Source organism: Periplaneta americana, chromosome 9 (assembly GCF_040183065.1).
Source record: "Periplaneta americana isolate PAMFEO1 chromosome 9, P.americana_PAMFEO1_priV1, whole genome shotgun sequence".
In the NCBI taxonomy this organism is placed as follows: domain Eukaryota; kingdom Metazoa; phylum Arthropoda; class Insecta; order Blattodea; family Blattidae; genus Periplaneta; species Periplaneta americana.
This window is the reverse complement of record NC_091125.1, coordinates 155,335,924-155,354,883: the sequence shown is the minus strand read 5'-3', so window position 1 is coordinate 155,354,883 and position 18,960 is coordinate 155,335,924. Positions and strand designations below refer to the sequence as shown.

The window sequence follows — 18,960 nt, the reverse complement described above, 5'->3', positions numbered from 1 at the left end:
GTGGGATATGATGTTAGAGACTGGATTAATCTTGCTCAGGATAGGGACCAATGGCGGGCTTATGAGGGCGGCAATGAACCTCCGGGTTCCTTAAAAGCCAGTAAGTATTATTTATAATAGTACTCTTTAAATTGTGTCACATGATATCCCTTCCATAGGTGAAGCTTTATAATAAGTCCTACAGGCACAGTCACACTAGGTATTTCCCCTGACTCAATTGAACTGCTCCATTCTTTGTCAAGGAAATGCTATATTAAATAAAAGTCAAAGCACTCCAAATACAATGTCTCCTTGGAAAATGAAACAATCTAGCAGTAAAATAGTCTCTCATTCAGGTGGGGACATCTTTGCAAGGATTCCAGCATGAGAACTCTTTTCTGCAAGTGTAGAATCGTTAATTTAACACGGTATTTAATACTGAATTTTAAAAACGACATATCGAAGGGCATGGTGAGTGCTTGCCAGCTCTCCAAACAATGACGGCACAATGTGATTCACTAGACAAGAGCGACCCCCTCTGTGATGCACACTCAATTCAGACACCTTCTGATCAAACAGGTCTAATCTCTCAAAGCAGATACTAATTAATGAGATTATTACTACATACAGCTTGTTCCTAATTTACGATCTCATTACTACTGAAATGAAAGTCAGAACACCTTTCAAACTAAATATCTTGCTGCTGCTTAGGATTCATGTTTGGCTCCCTTCGCAAACATTGTAGAATTTAACCACTTGTACATATGACCTGTAATTTACAGACTTACTTTCAGGAACTCAGCAAGGTGCTTTAGGGCCCCAATTCGGACTTCATCCAAGTCTTTGATAAAGCCATTGAATACTGGAACAAGGTCTTTAGTTGCTAAATCCTCCCCAAGGATCACAGCCAGCTGATGAATACTTGAAGCAACTGTTCGCCGCACTTTCCACTGTGAATCAAGAAAGAACATACAACATTTAGTTCCCTTCACAGCAGAATACCTACGGAAGTTTCTTTCAGTACAAAGCAATAGTAGAAAAAAAAAAAAAAAAAAAAGCTACTACACGTATACTTTATTAAAGACAATGTAACTTTTATGTAGTAGTAGTAGTAAATCGTTTATGAAAACATGTTAGAAGGTAGGGGAAAAAGGGTTACCATGATGCTTTCATTAAAGACAAACTGATATGGTGAGTAAAGTAAAATAAATCCAAGTACAGCAGAACCCCTATTATCCATGGTAATGAAGGGGATGGACTGAACGGTTAATCGAAAAAATCGGATAATCCGTACAGTAAAAGATTTTAATAAATAAAGTGCATAATATTTTGGCCTATAGTTTCGTAATTTCTTCCATGCTGTTGTGTTTAACGTACTAGTTAGTGGATCAGAAGTTGACTAATTTAAGTCTGGTTATCAGGGACTGGTTTTAAGGGCTAAGTGAATTCCTTGTGATGATTGTCTGCCGAAAGATAGGAGTAGAGGCATCGTGTTGTAGATTTATACACTCTTACTTTATACAATTTACCTTTCTTTATTAAATCTCGCACAGTTGTAACTCCAATCTCGTGTTCTGATTCGATGAGATAAAGTTTCTGCTTTCCCAAATCTCTCAATTTTTTATTTTATTTTATTTTATTATTTTTTTTTTTTTTACACTTAGCACAACAAGTTTTCTTCTGACACCCACAGAAGATATTTTACGTATGTTATACAGAACGTCCATTCCAGCAGTAGAACAAGGACTGAATTGTACACAGGTTTTGCGATTGTGCGGAAGTTCTTGGGGTAATTGTTTTGAAAACAGGTAGTGATTATTTTACAAGTTGGGAAAAACAACCCTTCCAACAAGTAATTGTATAGGACTTCATATTTCGTCCTGAGAGAGAGAGAGAGAGAGAGAGAGAGTCGGATAATCCGCCAGTCGGTTAATAGGGTGACATAAGTGGGGTTCTACTGTACTCTGGATAAACAGTATCATCTACTACATACTTAACAGAATCTGCTTGGAATTTAGCTGTGATTCATTTGGTATAACCCCCTCTATTATACACTACTGTCTATGAAAATTGCAACACCATGAAGAAATCATGAGAACTGAATCAAATTTATTTTACATATTACTGATGTACACAAATGATTAACATTTCACATGAATACACATGAGTGCATCAGTATTTTATGAAACCTCCACGAGCTGCAATCAGATCTTCTATACATCGTGGCATTGAATCAAAGAGGCCTTGGATCTCTTCTTGGGGAATGACCTGCCAGGCTGCTTGTATACGTGCCCACAGTTCATTGCAGCTGGCTGCTGAAGGTTGCTGATCAACCATATCCCATACATGTTCAATAGGCGACATGTCTAGCGAACGGTCAGGTCACTGAAGAAGCTGAATGTACTGTGTGTTGAAGAGAGCTTGAACATTCCTGGCAACATTTTCTTGCTGGAATATAGCGTCAGGAGTGCACTGAAGGAAGGGTATGACTTCTGGCTCTACAACGTCCTTGATGTACTGGTTGCTGTTGAGTCTATCCTCAATACATAGCAGCCGAGATCGTGAATGATGTCCAATAGCGCCCCTACACCATCGCGCCTGGCATTCGGCCAGTACGAGGCTGGACAATGCAGTCTGGATGATACCATTGACCACGATATCATCTAATGCATATACAAACAACATTGTATTGTAGTCAAGTTGAAACGGGATTCGTCCAAAAACACCAATCTGCCAATGTGCACGCCACTCCGTGTCTTCACGAGGCCATTGTAGTCTGAGATATCGATGATCATCGTAATTAATCGTAATCCCTCAACTCATCCAGTTTTCGAGATAAATTCTTTGGCGAAGACTTTGCATCTCATAGGTTGGCAAATATGGAATCACCAAAAGTTTTAAGAGATATTATATGTTAAGTTAGCATCTTTAAATACATAAATAGATGCTATACCCCACAATACAAGGGGAAACAAACATTTCTAGGCCATGTTTAAAATTCATTAGACTTTTCATTACTGCTATTTTCCCTACGTTATTTAAAGCTCTTGGAGATTATAGTCTCGTCGCTCTAATTTCCAGCAGCCAATCACATTGCAGGTCGGCTACATTTAAACGTGTGTGTCTTATGATTCTCTGATGAAGACGTTATGCATTTCCTAAGGCTCGATAAATACTTAATATAATCGCCCGCCATTTTGGCTCTTTCGTTGGCGTTCGCAGAAAGCACACGAATACCTCATTTGCCGCTCAATTATATGCTGAATTACAGTGTGTTTGCTTTATTATCATAGGAGCTTACGACATGATGTTTAACGGTGTGGCAAATACATTCCTCGTCTGGTAGCTCGGCAACGAAATAACAAAAATGGCGAACGATACTACCTACCTAGACTTTACAGAGCCTTCATTTCCTAAGACGCAAGCAAAGAAGAGGAGTCACACTGGGAATAACAGCGTCGTTACTATAGTTCTGTTTATTTCGAAGAATGTATTCATGAAGGGTGAGAAGAGAGACTGCACAAATGTTGTAGCAACGTATCACTTTATACAGTCATATAATTACAACATTGTGAGAGGCTAAGCTTTTATGTTTTTATCCTCCCGAGTCCTGAGACATTTGTTGTTTTATTTTTAAAGTTCAAAGGTACATTATACTATACTTTGGGTCTCTGCCCATCTTATAATCATAGTATAGTATACCCCAGTGGCAGATGGTGGGTTTGAAAGTTGAGGAGGCCAAGACGTGACTGACGACAGGGTGTATTTTATGTATTAAAAAATTTAAGGCCTGTCACATACCTCATTACTATTACATATTTGTACACCAAATTCACTTGACAGTCCTCTTCCCTCACAAACCGATCAATTAGGTCATAACATACTGAACATTACTATTAGAAGAAACTAGATAAATATCTGTATTTATATCTGAACTATCAATATTTAATATGCTGTATAAATAAGTATATCTCGTAACACAGAAGAAAGTAATAGGAATACCTGCAAACAAGGAAAAAAAATCTGCCGACATAAAACAGAACTTTTATGCAGGAAGAGAAAAACAATACATGATGCGATTTTTCTAAAGCCAAGAAGAAAGAAAGAGCGGGAGGGAGTATAAGACAAAGAGAGAGCTTGCCAAATACACCCGAACTTGGCTGAAAGCAGCTGAGACTAGCGGTACACTTGTCAGCAGTGGGTAGCATTTCTCCAAACTCACCTCCTTGTGCAGGATTTAGTCATGTTTAAGCAATCTGCTAACCAGCCATGTATCTTACTGGTTGAACTGCTGTTGTCATGGTTACCAGGGAGGAGAGTCTGCTCTCGCATAGAAAATGCAGGCTGCTCGATGTCGATTGTACAGGTTATAGCACAATCTGTTTTCTTTCGGTACTAATTATTTGTAGCCTACTATGTAAGTTATAGTGAGCAGGCATCACCTTCTGTGGATATGGTCGGCATGATGTAACTTACATCTTACAATTAGTTGTATTGAATAGTAAAATTAATATAAAAGGAAAAATGTCCGTCATTTGCTATAACTTGTCTATGATCTTACTTCAGCTGGAATTAATAATGTCACATTGTATTCTGGCAAAATTTTAGGGGAGGCAGTCTCCCTTGACTGAAAATATGCCATTGATGGATCAAATACTGAAAATAAGTAACTTACTATTTTCAACTTATAATTTTTATATCAATTATTTTTTTTTCTGTTAATAATTTAACTGGGATATATGAAAAATAATTTATAGAATTAAATAATATAAATATATTAGAGAATATAAATAATATTAATCATTAATCTGCTATACCCTCAGGACACGGGAGGTTATCAGAAAAAGGGAAGAACTGATTGCAGCACCTATCATATTTTTGGTTGAAAACATTATGATCATATCACTATTATGCCATATTAATCTACATTTTAGTCCAAATCATCTCTGATTGAAGGAGACAGAAGCCACAATAGTTGCTGACATGTAAAAACAATCTTCTTCAATAAATGAGATGGCCACTATTACTACTGAGTATTTTATTAATTAATGGGCTATTACAATTAGATATGGCAATAGACCCTTTAGTACCAATGGCTTCAAAAGTAGACAATTAGAATCTAACTTCGCAATGTTTCTGGCAGATAACTAAAAAACCTTTCCCAATGTTTTATATTTCACTGCAGCAGTTAATGTTACAATATGGAAAGCATAACATGCTCAGTCACTTTTTTTCAACATAATGTGAATCTGCGACGAAAAATAAATACCTTCATTGCATGTTACTCTACTTAAGCATTTTCCATATCACTGAGAAAAAAATTAAGCATAATGCCAGTGAATGTTTAAATGTTGCCTAGCTCAAACTCGCAATATAAATTAAATGGAGTGAGGGAATGTGCAGGTGATCTCAAAATCAATAAAAAGCACAAATTAAGTGTACATTCCATTTAAATTTACATATATTGCAGTCCGTGACTGAGCTTAGCAGCCCCACTACACATGAAAATTAAAAGATGGAACAGGTAACTTGTTTCATGCTCTACATACTACTTCGACATAGTATTATAATAATATGGCGATGTTTAAGAAGATGTACTTTGTTAGCCTGATTCGGACTTGGAACAACTACTTTCACAACTAACAAGAGAAAGCCTAGAAAGGTAGCAGTAGCAAGTTTTAGGCTAAAGACAGGACATGACTCTTTCTGCACACCTAATGCGAATAGGCATCTACCAGTTCAGGGAATGCACCATCTATCACAAAGCAAACCCAACCATGGACGAAAATCACCACCACCACTGCACAGACCAATATCATCAACATAAAGGAACATTTGGCAAAGTTGCACTGTATCTTGAAGTTATGAAAAGAGTGAATTCAAAATCTGCAAGACAATGATTCTGAAAAGGCGAAGATTATTCTACAAAAAGAAAGTGATGATTAAGAGCAGATTTTTTTAGTGATAATTAGTTACTTCTATAACTAAAGTGCTATGTCTTAATACACTTGTTCATGAAAGTCTGGATCCTCTTAGAGGTCCATCACAGTCCTTCCAGTTGTGGAATCTTAAGCTCCCATGTCATGACACAATTGATACTGAATAGCAATATGGATGTCAGTCTGATGTGCAGACCACCTCTCCCCCCCCCCCCCCCCAAAGAAACAATCTTTTACTCATTTATGTTAAGAGTCTGAGTGAACCATATGGTCATGGTGCTGTCGAAACAACATAAGGAAAAAATTCATGACCCAATCTATCTGGAATCGAATCTGTGAGCCACGACCTTCCAGCTTATAGACCAACGTCTTAACCGTAATGCTATAGCATTCCCCAATAATCTGTTGTATATCAGTATTCCATTATATAAATTTCAGTACAAATTGTCATAGGAACTTTTATTTTAGAAGTATTTGTTACTTGCTGTATTTGAAAGATAGAGGAGTTCTGTGTTGTTCTACAACCAGCAGTTAACTCCAATAGATTCTATGAGATTCCTCACTAATATTAACAGCATCAAAATGACAACAGAAGAAAAAGCACTGATTCAATATGAAAAACTTATCAGATTACCAGGAAACAATTGGCATTCATATACAGTCCTCTCTGTAGATTGAAAACTCAAAAAAGTTTCATAGGCCTATCCATTGTTCAAGAATTAAAACAGAAAATCAATATCCCGAATTTAAAAGAAAACTTACAAATTAAGCCAAACCCTTTAACTCTATTAAATATAGAATATAATCTAAATTTAACAGAAGAAATACTGAAATCAGAAGTAAACACTGAAATAATGAAACAATTGCAGGTGTTACGTGCTGTCTCTTCTCACTTTATAGGTCTCTTGGATATGGAACAACAAGTTTTGATGGAGAAATCGTTGCAGTAAGTGTAAGTCTCAGGAAACTTCTATGCCAGATCAATAAATTTAAGAATGCAATTATATTGTCAGACTCCAAAGCAGCTATTCTATCAATAGTCTCTAAACACACACCTTCATCTCAAACAGCAGAAATAACTAAAATGCTCTCTCAATTAATATCACTCAATAAAAGAATTGTATTCCAATGGATACCATCCCATTGTGGAATCCTGGGAAACGAGAATGCGGATGTATTAGCAAAGAAGGGCAGCTATTGCTACTTACAGACCTGTTACTAAATCTACGTATTCCTCTGTGAAAAGATTTATTAAATCTACATATTTAGACTTCAACAAACAAAATTTGATAACACAATCACAAGGGAAAAAATGGAACTCTCTGCATCATAATCCACAGTTAATTCCCGATTTACCACGAAAATCGTCTGTAGCTGCATTTAGATTGGCAACAGGCCATGATTGTTTGGCCAAACACCTGCATAGAATTGGAATATATCAGTCCCCTAACTGCCCATTGTGCAACTCAAACCAAGAAATGGATTCCGAACACCTTAAAATCTGTGCTTCAGTGGCTGACCATTATAATATCTTTGAAAAATATTGGAATGCAAGAGGTCAAATGACTTTATTGTCAAACGCCTGGCATTAGAAAACAACAACCCGCAGTCAAAATTGCGCCAAAACAGGTATGGTCAAATCGAGACATGTCTTTAAACCATCTCTCATAGTGTCACAGTAGACACAAATATACAGCAATAAGGATGCAGGATAGGGAAAACTAAGCCACTTCTCCCCATTTCTTACAGAACTGGAAAGCTCAGTCACATGTAGCAACATCATAATTACACCCATCAGCTGCACAGTCCCTCTCGTATGTCTGCAACTTTCAGAGTTTCTTACCTGCAAGTCAGAAGCCAGTGCATCGTAAGCATCTTTAAGCAGGATCCAGTTTTCACGCCCCAATGTGAGGGCTACGGCGGGTAAACTGAAGGCACAATGGTGTGCTATTTCGTTATCAGTCTTCTGGGCCTGTGAAGGGTGCGTCATGGACACGAAGTGGTCGATGAGCTGCTGGGGCACGATGTCCTGATTCACGGGGGGCGTGCTCTGGACTGGCATGGCCTCCATCTGTTGTCCCTCCCACTGTTCTGTGGTCCCTGTCATATCTCCCCATGAAGCAGGCACCAACTGCTTGTACTCTGCCTTCTGAAGAGGAATGCACACTGAAACAATTTGAAACAGTCATCTGCTCAATTATTTTAATAGGTTTGACAAGAGGAACAAAGACTGCGGTCAGTATCGTCAAAAAGGGCTTTTTTTTTTTTTTTTTTTTTTTTTTACACAATTAGAGTCTGTAGCAAATTAGCCTATAAAACAACAAGAAAAAAATTCTCATTGCTATTTTCGCATCCATTTTATTATACTCTGGGGGTCAATGCTTCAGTTTTTTATTTTTGTTTCGTGATTTTTAGTATTTCTTTTTACTGGGAGTAGTGAAAAAACACACAGCAAGGTCACAAATGAAAAATATAGTATTTCAATGAAAATCATACCAAATTGAACTTGAATGGCCTCGAACATAAGTTCTATGCCACATCAATAAATTTAGGAATGCAGTTATATTGTCAGACTCCAAAGCAGCTATTCTATCAATCGTCTCTAAACACACACCTTCATCTCAAACAGCAGAAATAACTAAAATGCTCTCTCAATTATTATCACTCAATAAAAGAATTGTATTCCAATGGAATAAAAGAATTGTATTCCAATGGATACCATCCCATTGTGGAATCCTGGGAAACGAGAATGCAGATGCTTTAGCAAAGAAGGGCAGCACTGCTACTTACAGACCTGTTACTAAATCTACATACTTACACTTCAACAAACAAAATTTGATAACACAATCTCAAGGGAAAAATAGAACTCTCTGCATTCAAAATCCACAGTTAATTCCTGATTTACCACGAAAATCGTCTGTAGCTGCATTTAGATTGGCAACAGGCCATGATTGTTTGGCCAAACACCTGCATAGAATTGGAATATATCAGTCCCCTAACTGCCCATTGTGCAACTCAAACCAAGAAATGGATTCGGAACACCTCAAAATCTGTGTTTCAGTGGCTGGCCATGATAATATCTTTGAAAAATATTGGAGTGCAAGAGGTCAAATGACTTTATTGTCAAATGCCTGGCATTAGAAATCAACAACAACATTCTTTGAATGCGTAATAGCAGAGTTATCACTAGGGAACAGATTTCTATGGGCTAAGAAAGAGAGATTTAGGACTTTATGTATATCTAAATCCGGCCTTAGTCTCCAGGATTGAACAGTTAATTCACAACTATATTATGTCAGATGTGCCCTATATAGATTTAAATAACACTGTTACCAACTACTCATTACCGAAGTAATTGCTGCTAACTGGACATACTAGAGAGCAAAGTGTAGGTTTACTGCCTTCTCTAAACACAAGCATTAACACTGCTGTTCTATTAATTTCTGATTTTATATTATTGTTCTTTCATGAGATAATGTAAGAAGCGAATACATCAGAATACACCAGTCTTGAAACAAAGTATATTTTTACACAACAATTTTTATTTATTTTCACATAATTATTTATGGAGTAAGAAACATTTCACCATATTTAAGATCGACAGTACAATGGAGTCTGAAACATTTATTTTAACTATGTATATGGCTTATTATTAACCCCACAATTACTTATTAAATCAACTTTGTAAAGGAATATTGGATAAATATTTACACACGACATTTACTTTTCTCTATTTGACCGTTGACTAAGGTAACTTCTGTTCGTTTCTAATTAACTAATTATAACATAATAACATTTGACTCATTATCCAGGCAAAATTCTAAATGACTACTGCATCGTCTGCATTTGGTTCACAATTTATTTTATTTAACATGACTGCCAGCAAACTACTCGTATTTAGAAGCACAAATGGTGTGAAAAATGTCCCAAGCAATACTACAATATGAAGAATTATGCAAAAGAGAAGCAATATTCTCTCAAACTGCTTCATCCTCCATATGTATGAGCTGTTACACTACAAAGATAAAATTCCATGCCTAATTAAAATATTTATACACGTTGAAGTGATGCAAAGAATCTGCTATAATACATGGTATATAACAGGGTATAAGCTAGAAAATAAATAATTGTCGCAAAAATGCACAAATGAAAAATTATACTTGTGCAAATTGCGAAATGCTTCTACATTATAAATAACTGTGCAGAAAGATAAAATTAATAAAGTATGCTGATACAAAAAGTTATGTGATTTGTTTCTTGAAGTTTTATTATTCCCAATCCATCTTATCACACTCTGGATATACTTACGTAAGTAAATCATTAGACGCAGATGTTTAAAATACGTTATTTTATGGGTACTCTAAACACAGAAATTCTTTACTAGTAGGCCCTTCAATATTTATTGTTATCAGAGTGCTGACTTAACTCCATATGTAGATGAAATTATTGGGGATCATCAATATGGTTTTAGGCGTAACAGAAAAACTATTGACCAGATATTTTGTATTCGACAGATAATGGAGAAAAAATGGGAGTATAAAGGTACAGTGCACAGTTATTCATAGATTTCAAAAAGGCATATGACTTGGTTAAGAGAGAAGTTTTATATGATATTCTTATTGAATTTGGTATCCCCAAGAAACTAGTTCGATTAATTAAAATGTGTCTCAGTGAAACGTACAGCAGAGTTCGTATAGGTCAGTTTCTGTCAGATGCGTTTCCAATTCACTGTGGACTAAAGCACGGAGATGCACTATCATCTTTACTTTTTAACTTTGCTCTAGAGTATGCCATTAGGAAAGTCCAGGATAACACAGAGGGTTTGGAATTGAAAGGGTTACATCAGCTGCTTGTCTATGCAGGTGACATGAATATGTTAGGAGAAAATCCACAAACTATTAGGAAAACACGGGAATTTTACTGGAAGAGAGTAAAGAGATAGGTTTGGAAGTAAATCCCGAAAAGACAAAGTATATGATTGTCTCGTGACGAGAATATTGTACGAAATGGAAATATAAAAATTGGAAATTTATGTTTTGAAGAGGTGGAGAAGTTCAAATATCTGGGAGCAACAGTAACAAATATAAATGATACTCGGGAGGAAATTAAACACAGAATAAATATGGGAAATGCGTGTTATTATTCGGTTGAGAAGCTTTTATCATCCAGTCTGCTGTCAAAAAATCTGGAAGTTAGAATTTATAAAACAGTTATATTACCGGTTGTTCTGTATGGTTGTGAAACTTGGACTCTCACTTTGAGAGAGGAACAGAGATTAAGGATGTTTGAGAATAAGGTGCTTAGGAAAATATTTGGGGCTAAGCAGGATGAAGTTACAGGATAATGGAGAAAGTTACACAACACAACTGCACTCATTGTATTCTTCACCTGACATAATTAGATACATTAAATCCAGACGTTTGAGATGGGCAGGGTATGCAGCACGTATGGGCGAATCCAGAAATGCATATAGAGTGTTAGTTGGGAGGCCGGAGGGAAAAAGACCTTTAGGGAGGCCGAAACATAGATGGGAAGATAATATTAAAATGGATTTTAGGGAGGTGGGATATGATGATAGAGAATGGATTAATCTTGCTCAGGATAGGGACCAATGGCGGGCTTATGTGAGGGTGGCAAGGAACCTCCGGGTTCCTTAAAAGCCAGTAAGTAAGTATCAGAGTGCTGACTCTTCTACTGAAAGGCTGTTTCTAATTTCAATTTTTACAAGATTCATGCAACTAAATCCTAGCTCACAATTTACTGCGATGGAATTATATGAATCAATAAGAAGAAATTGTTCACTTAACTAGTTAACTTACATGAATTGCACCAACTCTTTGAAATCCATTCCTGAACAATACCTTTTTGAACATTGCCCATGCCATTAGCATTTCATCTAGATTCAGATTAATTTAAACACATCTGATTTCATTTTTTCCATTACCATCTTTGTTTCTGGAGTCCAATGCTGGTTGTCGCATTTTTGCACATTTACATTCAAAGTTTGTTGCATTTTTAGAAGTCGAGTAACAAAATGCAACAAATGCGAATGTGGCTTAAACCCTGATATATAATATTCCAGTCATTTGAAGAACACAATCTGATTGTTACTTGTTGAATATTCGCATTTACCTCAAAGATGCAGAAGGCAGGGAATTTCAACCATTTTTATTCTCATAGCAAATGTATATAAGTACATGTTAATGCGTTCAACCACTGTGCTAAGGAATCCTCGATAAATGTTGCACACACAACCAGCTAGTGACAGTATGTCCTTTACGTTAACTCATGTTATAACTAGAGTCCGAATTTTTTATGTAATATTGATCCTAAAAATATGTACATAAATAGGTAATGTCAAAATTGCATAGGAAGTTACATGAACCATTATGTGCCACAAGATATTTCTCCAAATTTTCAGGAGTTGAAGGTTTCATTGGTGATTGGACGTATTTCTTATACCCAGAAAATGATCTCTTCAAATTACACCATGTTACTGGTGCATATTTAAAAAGAAATGGATGTGGCTGGCAGTAATGTTTTCTGAGGGTTCCATGGTTCTCCAATGAGAATCTGGATAAAAGTAAATAAACTGGCATAACCTCGATTTGGCTGAGACGAAACTGCCTACTGAAGGATGCACTGGAAGAAATGGTGAACAGGAGAAGAGTTCGGGGCAGAAGAAGATATCAGATGATAGACGACATTAAGATATATAGATTATATGAGGAGATAAAGAGGAAGGCAGAAAATAGGAAAGACTGGAGAAAGGTAGGTTTGCAGCGAAAGACATGTCCTTGGGCAGAACACTGAAGGAAATGAAATGATGAACTTCGATTTCTTTCAAGGACTGCTTCGAATTTTTTTCACGACTACTTGAATGGTTGCCTTGCCCTGAATGCTGAAATATGTATCCCATTATGTACTGAAAACATCAAGTTTAAAATTGTGTAACTATTTTTATAATGTCGTTTTAGTTTATGTTGAAACAATGATACTTTTATTTACAAGGTATTCACTTAAAAGACATTTGGCGTAGATTTTAATTTAATGTAAAAATATGTAATTGTCTCAAAAATATGTAGTACTGTGCGAAATATGTAAAAGTATGTAGCATTAAAAATTAAATATAATCGTCTTAGCAGTCTAATTCGTCAACATTTCCAGTTTTCAGATAGACACATACCAAGGGAAAAATATGTAATTACATAAAAATCCGAACTCTATTTATAACTCCTTACCAAGGCAATGGCTACTGTCTAGAACCAAACATCAATTTACTGTCTATTCCCTAAAAGCAGCATAGGCGTGACTAAAATCCTAGATCATAATACCCACCCACATTGCTCGGCCTTAGGCTTTGACGGTAACAACTTTTATCAGATTTACTATGCTGCCATCTAGTTGTTACATAAGTGGTCACGTCATAACTCCCATTTGAATTGCATCAGCAACTGTACTGCCATCTCGTGTTCATTTACTGAGAGCAGGTGGCGATCCTGGCGGTTGTTCTGTTCAAAGTGCTACCGATTTTAACATAGGGATGAGCAATCTGATATGTGATCTGGGTTAAAATGTAAGCCACGCCTTCCAGATGTCTACGTGGATTTCTCGCAACTGCTTGAAATCGAGAAGAAAGGAGAAATGACTATTTAAATCCTGTTTCCTACAAAATTTATCCATCTTCGTAACTTACAGCTTTCATTAGTTCTGTATTTTGATATCTAGTGCTATGATTACTGTATCTTGTACAATGTTTTTTGGAGGAAGGCTTCAGTGAAACAGGAAAATGAACCTATGTCACATTACTCCCCCTAATTTATTTGGGATTGATCGCAAAATGGCATATGCAAATAGGAAGTATCCCATTACATAAGAACATGGAAAAAGAGTCAAAAGAAGGAACTAAACACGTGTTCAGAACAAGGTTGTACCCATCAACTAGAAGACTAGAGATAAATCCTGATTCTGGAAAGATCAAATTATATGGCATGCCTATAGTATACAGGAAAAAGTGGAATGGAACACTTCACGTATTTCTATAGGTGAGTGGTTAGGAACTGACATTTCACTGAGTAATATGCTACAAAAAACCCACTTGTACTTACTTTTAACTTCTCCTGAGTTGGACCAAATTGCAGCTTTTCGAATACTGGAACTGACTATTGTTGTGTTTTCTATGCCTTGCTTGTCAGTGTCTGTCACCATGGCAACGCTGGCTGTGCAAATCTGTGCATGATGGGGCTTCTCCTCACCAGAACACTGCAGAGAACTTTCCTCAAGTCTCGAAGAAAGATTATCTAGCTCAGCCTGCAACAGGTAGATCATCCGACCTCCATAACTTAATCATCCATCATCAATAAATTTAAGTGTGGATAAATCAGTACGTTTTCTGACTTCACACATGGTTTATAAAGCCCGAATTTCCATTTATACTTAGCATGAGGTGAAACAAACTTGCAATGGATGCTCCAGTTTCTCTTGCCGACATTCCATAATTTCTACATTAATCAAACCACCACAGTCCTGAATTTACCGTCTCTCTTTGTAGTCTCTTCTCAATATATTTAAAGCAGTCATTCACGAAACAACAGAAATTACGATTATATGGCTTCAACAACAGAAATTTGCAGACATGTCAATTGGTTACGAAGTATAAAAAGATGTAATTTTAAGAAACATTGTGTGTGATCCTGGTTTTACAGGAATGATTCAAAATATAGTACATCCAGTATAATGTTGAAAATTAAACTCTATCTATGTAGCCTAATGAGTACTAATTGTTAAAAATAGCTTCACTGACCGAGAGGGCAGAAGTAGCTACAAGTTTAAGTTGTTTTCTAATGCCAGCTGTTTGACCTCTTGCACTCCAATATTTTGAGGTGTTCCGAATCCATTTCTTGATTTGAATTATTAATCTTGCACAGGATAGGAACTGATGGTGGGCTTATGTGAGAGCGGCAATGAGCCTGCAGGTTCCTTAAAAGCCATTTGCATTATTATTAATATTATTATTATTATTATACAAACATATATATACGGTAGTTATGGATACAATGGTAATTGTAATGAATTATGTAAAGTGTTGCTGAAGCAAGGAAAAACAAGAGTTGATAATGTGAAAGAAAATTGTAAACTGGAATAATTATTATCAACAAGTATAATAAAATAAACATGTCAGCATTTTTACATACTGTACATAGCCAGTGGAATGCGTACCCCTTGAAACAACTGCCGTGTATCCCCAGAGGTGCATGTACCATAGAATGAATACCACTGCTCTACAGGTTTGAAGCCCTGAACTAACTGTATTTCATATGGAAACATCCTGGTTGAGTGTTAGAGAAGCTCAAATGGCCGTAACTCTGCCAAGTTAAATAAAACCATTATTATTAAACCTTGTGTTAAAATTCGCCTTCAGGACAACCCTAATTTCCTAGAATAGTCTTACTGTCGATGTTTATAGTTCTTTCTTGTGAGCTGAATGCAGTCTACCAATATGTAGGAGACACATCACAGAACCCATTTCCTCAAAATGTTGCTCTAGTTTTCATATCATAGTCACTGAGGGTTTTGTTATGCTTGTATAGGCAAATCTGTGACAGGTTAGATTAGTTTAGGATTTTAGTGATATGTTAGGTTAGTTTAGGCTTTTATTATGCTTTGCATATACGAAACTGTGACGGGTTAGGTTAGGATAGTTTAGGCTTTTGTTATGCCTTATATGGGCGAATCTGTGACACATTAGGTTAGGTTAGTTTAGGATTTTAGTGACAGATTAGGTTAGGTTAGTTTAGGCTTTTATTATACTCTTCAAGATGAAGGTGAAAGTGTGGCGCTCTTGAACAGGTAGTGATTTTTTGTTTTCTATGTTGGCAGTCCAAGTGCGTCAGTGTCTTCCAAAATCAGCGGAAGTCACTCAACGCTCGTTTCTCCAAATAAAAAATTGATTTTGGCTGTCTTCTGAAGCTCTGTGCCAGCTGTAAACAGATCATTTGCATGCTAGTTCTAATTTACAATCTCATTGATCAGACGAGAATTACGAAAGTTTTCTCAAGGGTTTCTGTTAAGACTGTCAGACTTATCAATTCACAAATGCGATAAACACAAACATGCTGGTTTTTACATAAAAGATTAATGTTTTCGGTTCCACTGAACCATCATCAGATCATTAATAGACCTACAAAGTACTTTATTAGAAACAGTGAAGATATAGGCCTTATATGTGAAGTAGACCTGAATACATAATGGAAAAAAAAGGGTACATATGAAATCACCAAGTTGAATGGGTTAAAATGCGTTGAACATTAACAATAAAAATCTATATATGAAGGAATAAAAATTGCTTGTTAAAATATGATTAATCATTCTAATCTATATAAAAAAAAAAAAAGGACTGTGAGTAGAGCAAAGATAGCATATAGCAGCATCTTGAGACAAATAGTCTTAAAAATCAAATGCAATGTAATTGCAAAATTACGTAACAAAAGTGGCATGAAGACTGCATTTACAAAATATCAGTTCGATGTGCTGGTACAAATTGACAATGTAACGAACAGAAGTGGATTATACAGGATCATGCATAGAAAAGAGAACGTAACGTTCGTAACATATAAAGTCTTGCAGTCTGAAATAAATACGTGAAAAAAATAACATCTTTGTGTTTATCACATTTGTAAATTGATAAGTCTGATGGTCTTAACAACAAAAAACCTTGAGAATTAACACAGCTTATCGGACCCAACATGGTTTTCAAATTTTACAACAGTTTTGTTTCAACATGTCAACTGCTGTCGTTTTCTGTCTCAAACATAAATAATGAGAGGATTTTCGACGTAATATAAAGACATATTATCTGATTGATGAGTTCATTTCCCAAATATTAAAACTATCTTCAGCCTTTATATTCAGGAGCAGGATAGTTAAGTGCTGTAAACATAGGTGTAAAATTTGCTGTTTGATATCAGATTGAACTTGCACCAGTTTGTGTACTGATAAGACTTTTTCTAAACTGATATTAAGTAATGATTGGAAGTAAAGACCCGCTCCCACTTAGCAGAATCGAATCGAACAGAATCTCTCTTTACAATGTACTTAAATGGAAGAGAGAAGAAAGTGGCGCATCGAATCGAATCGAATTGAACAGAATAGAATTCATGAGCTAGAATATTTATTCCACTGCTGGAATAGAATTTCTTGTTTCAGGTATGATCGTAAGTTCTCGTGAAGTCTTCGTGAAAGAACAAATGAATCACATCCATTCTTGGGGGCTTAATTTGTCGACTATTGACAGTTATTGCTAAAATAGTACATATACAAAAATCACAATGTAATATGAATGAAGAAAACTGAATAAATCTTGTGTAGAATTATTCTCTTTTCTAAGACAAAACACAAAATACAAAAGTACTGTTCGGTTCGATTCCACTAGGTGTGAGGGGCAGCAGACTTTTCGTTTCGATTCGATTCCGCTAAGTGGGAACGGGCCTTAAGGCTACTTTTCAAGAAAAAATTCTCTTTATATTACTTAATGTTCACGAAATTTGTAACAATTAAAATTACCTGAATTGTTGTACGTAATATCCTAACTCAGTGGTGACCAACTCAGATGCTCTTATGAAGCAATGTGTGCACTCACGAACAAAAGAGAGCAACACTGGCGTTGCAAGGAGATAGTCTATTCTCGCATACAGCACACATGCAGCAACGAGTGCTCTTGCACAAAGAGCACCACTTGGTCACCACTTCCTGAATTATGTTTTCACGAAATATTCACTCGAACCTTCAAATTTCATATTTCCAAGAAATATCCACCGAAATCACGATAAAAATAAGCACAGAAATAGACATAAAGTAATCATCACGTAATTACACTGAATTACAGATTTTTCGAACTGAGAATGGTACTCACATTTATGTCCATATCGACACTGAGCTCGGATGCGTACGTCCGCTGCGTGGTTTCGTCCATGACCTTGGCCTTGACGTGCACTGCCGTCGGTTTCCCCGTCTCTGCCAAGCTGATGTCCAACTGCAATTCAGGGATGGGAACGCGCCAATACTGGAATGTGTTGAAACTCTCCGCACTGCTCGGAGCATTGCTCTCCACGTGTATGTGGACCTGGCCCTGCGACTCTCTCACCCGCAGCTGCTGGCTCTCCGCCCCGTCGAGCGTCTGCAGCTTCGAGTCACTGGTCTGCTCCTCCTCCCCCTGACCCACTGTCCTCTCCTGCACCCCTGCACTCGCACTGCAGCAGGGCGCTGTATCACACACCGAATGTATCACAGAAGATTCACTACTGGCCTGCATCTCACTTGAGCCTTCTCTATTAGTGCCGTTTCTGATTAGATTGCTTGTACTACATTTTGATTCCGCAAAGTACCTGGCTATTTCATTATCACTCACTTGACTCGTTGTCAACCTGTCAACAAAGAGAAATCAACCTTGCAATACCGAACACACATACTTTCTTAAAGCCTTTTATCACCAGTATGTGAATTGTAGGGATTTTCTTTCGACTGTGACAATCATACCTCACTCCCCTCACATACAGCTTACCACAGTCAGGAATAATTTCCTCCTCCCCTTCCCAATTGCATTTTCTTAAGGTATCATTATACATTATAATTACATACTATAATAATTTTATTGTAAATACATATAATATAATTGCCCCTAATAGGGGTCCCAGAAGAATGGCCTCTTGTTAAAAACAATATCAAAAAATATAATTTTGAGAAAAGTATGTCATTAACAGAAATAAATACGAGGAGTTATGGGATATATATGAAGAGTTCACGGGAAAAACGATTAATGTCACATTTCTGCTAAGGATTACATAATGATCAGAGTCTATAACTGCAAGATGTAGTGCTGTTTCTGTAGAAAATAAAGGAAAGGATTACTGTATTCGTGGTTATAATTCTCCTTTTTACATTTTTCATAAGAACAACATTAAATTTCGTAGTGATCCATAGAATTAGATAATGACATCAACCTTAAGAAAACTGACATTCATAGTTTTTCCCGCGGAAAAAAAAC

The 18,960-nt window shown here is 36.4% G+C and overlaps 1 protein-coding gene across 7 annotated transcripts in view; it reads right to left on the bottom strand.

The window, feature by feature from the left end:
- Window positions 1-18,960, bottom strand: part of LOC138706642 (serine/threonine-protein phosphatase 4 regulatory subunit 1-like) — a 439,770-nt gene that overhangs the window by 5,559 nt on the left and 415,251 nt on the right. For all 7 annotated transcript variants that reach the window (XM_069836179.1, XM_069836180.1, XM_069836181.1 and 4 more), the window contains 4 exons: window positions 17,830-18,340; window positions 14,027-14,228; window positions 7,762-8,084; window positions 768-929 (listed from right to left, as the gene is read on the bottom strand). In XM_069836179.1, the coding sequence (XP_069692280.1) occupies window positions 768-929; window positions 7,762-8,084; window positions 14,027-14,228; window positions 17,830-18,340 (1,198 nt within the window). The remainder of the gene's footprint in view (window positions 1-767; window positions 930-7,761; window positions 8,085-14,026; window positions 14,229-17,829; window positions 18,341-18,960) is intronic.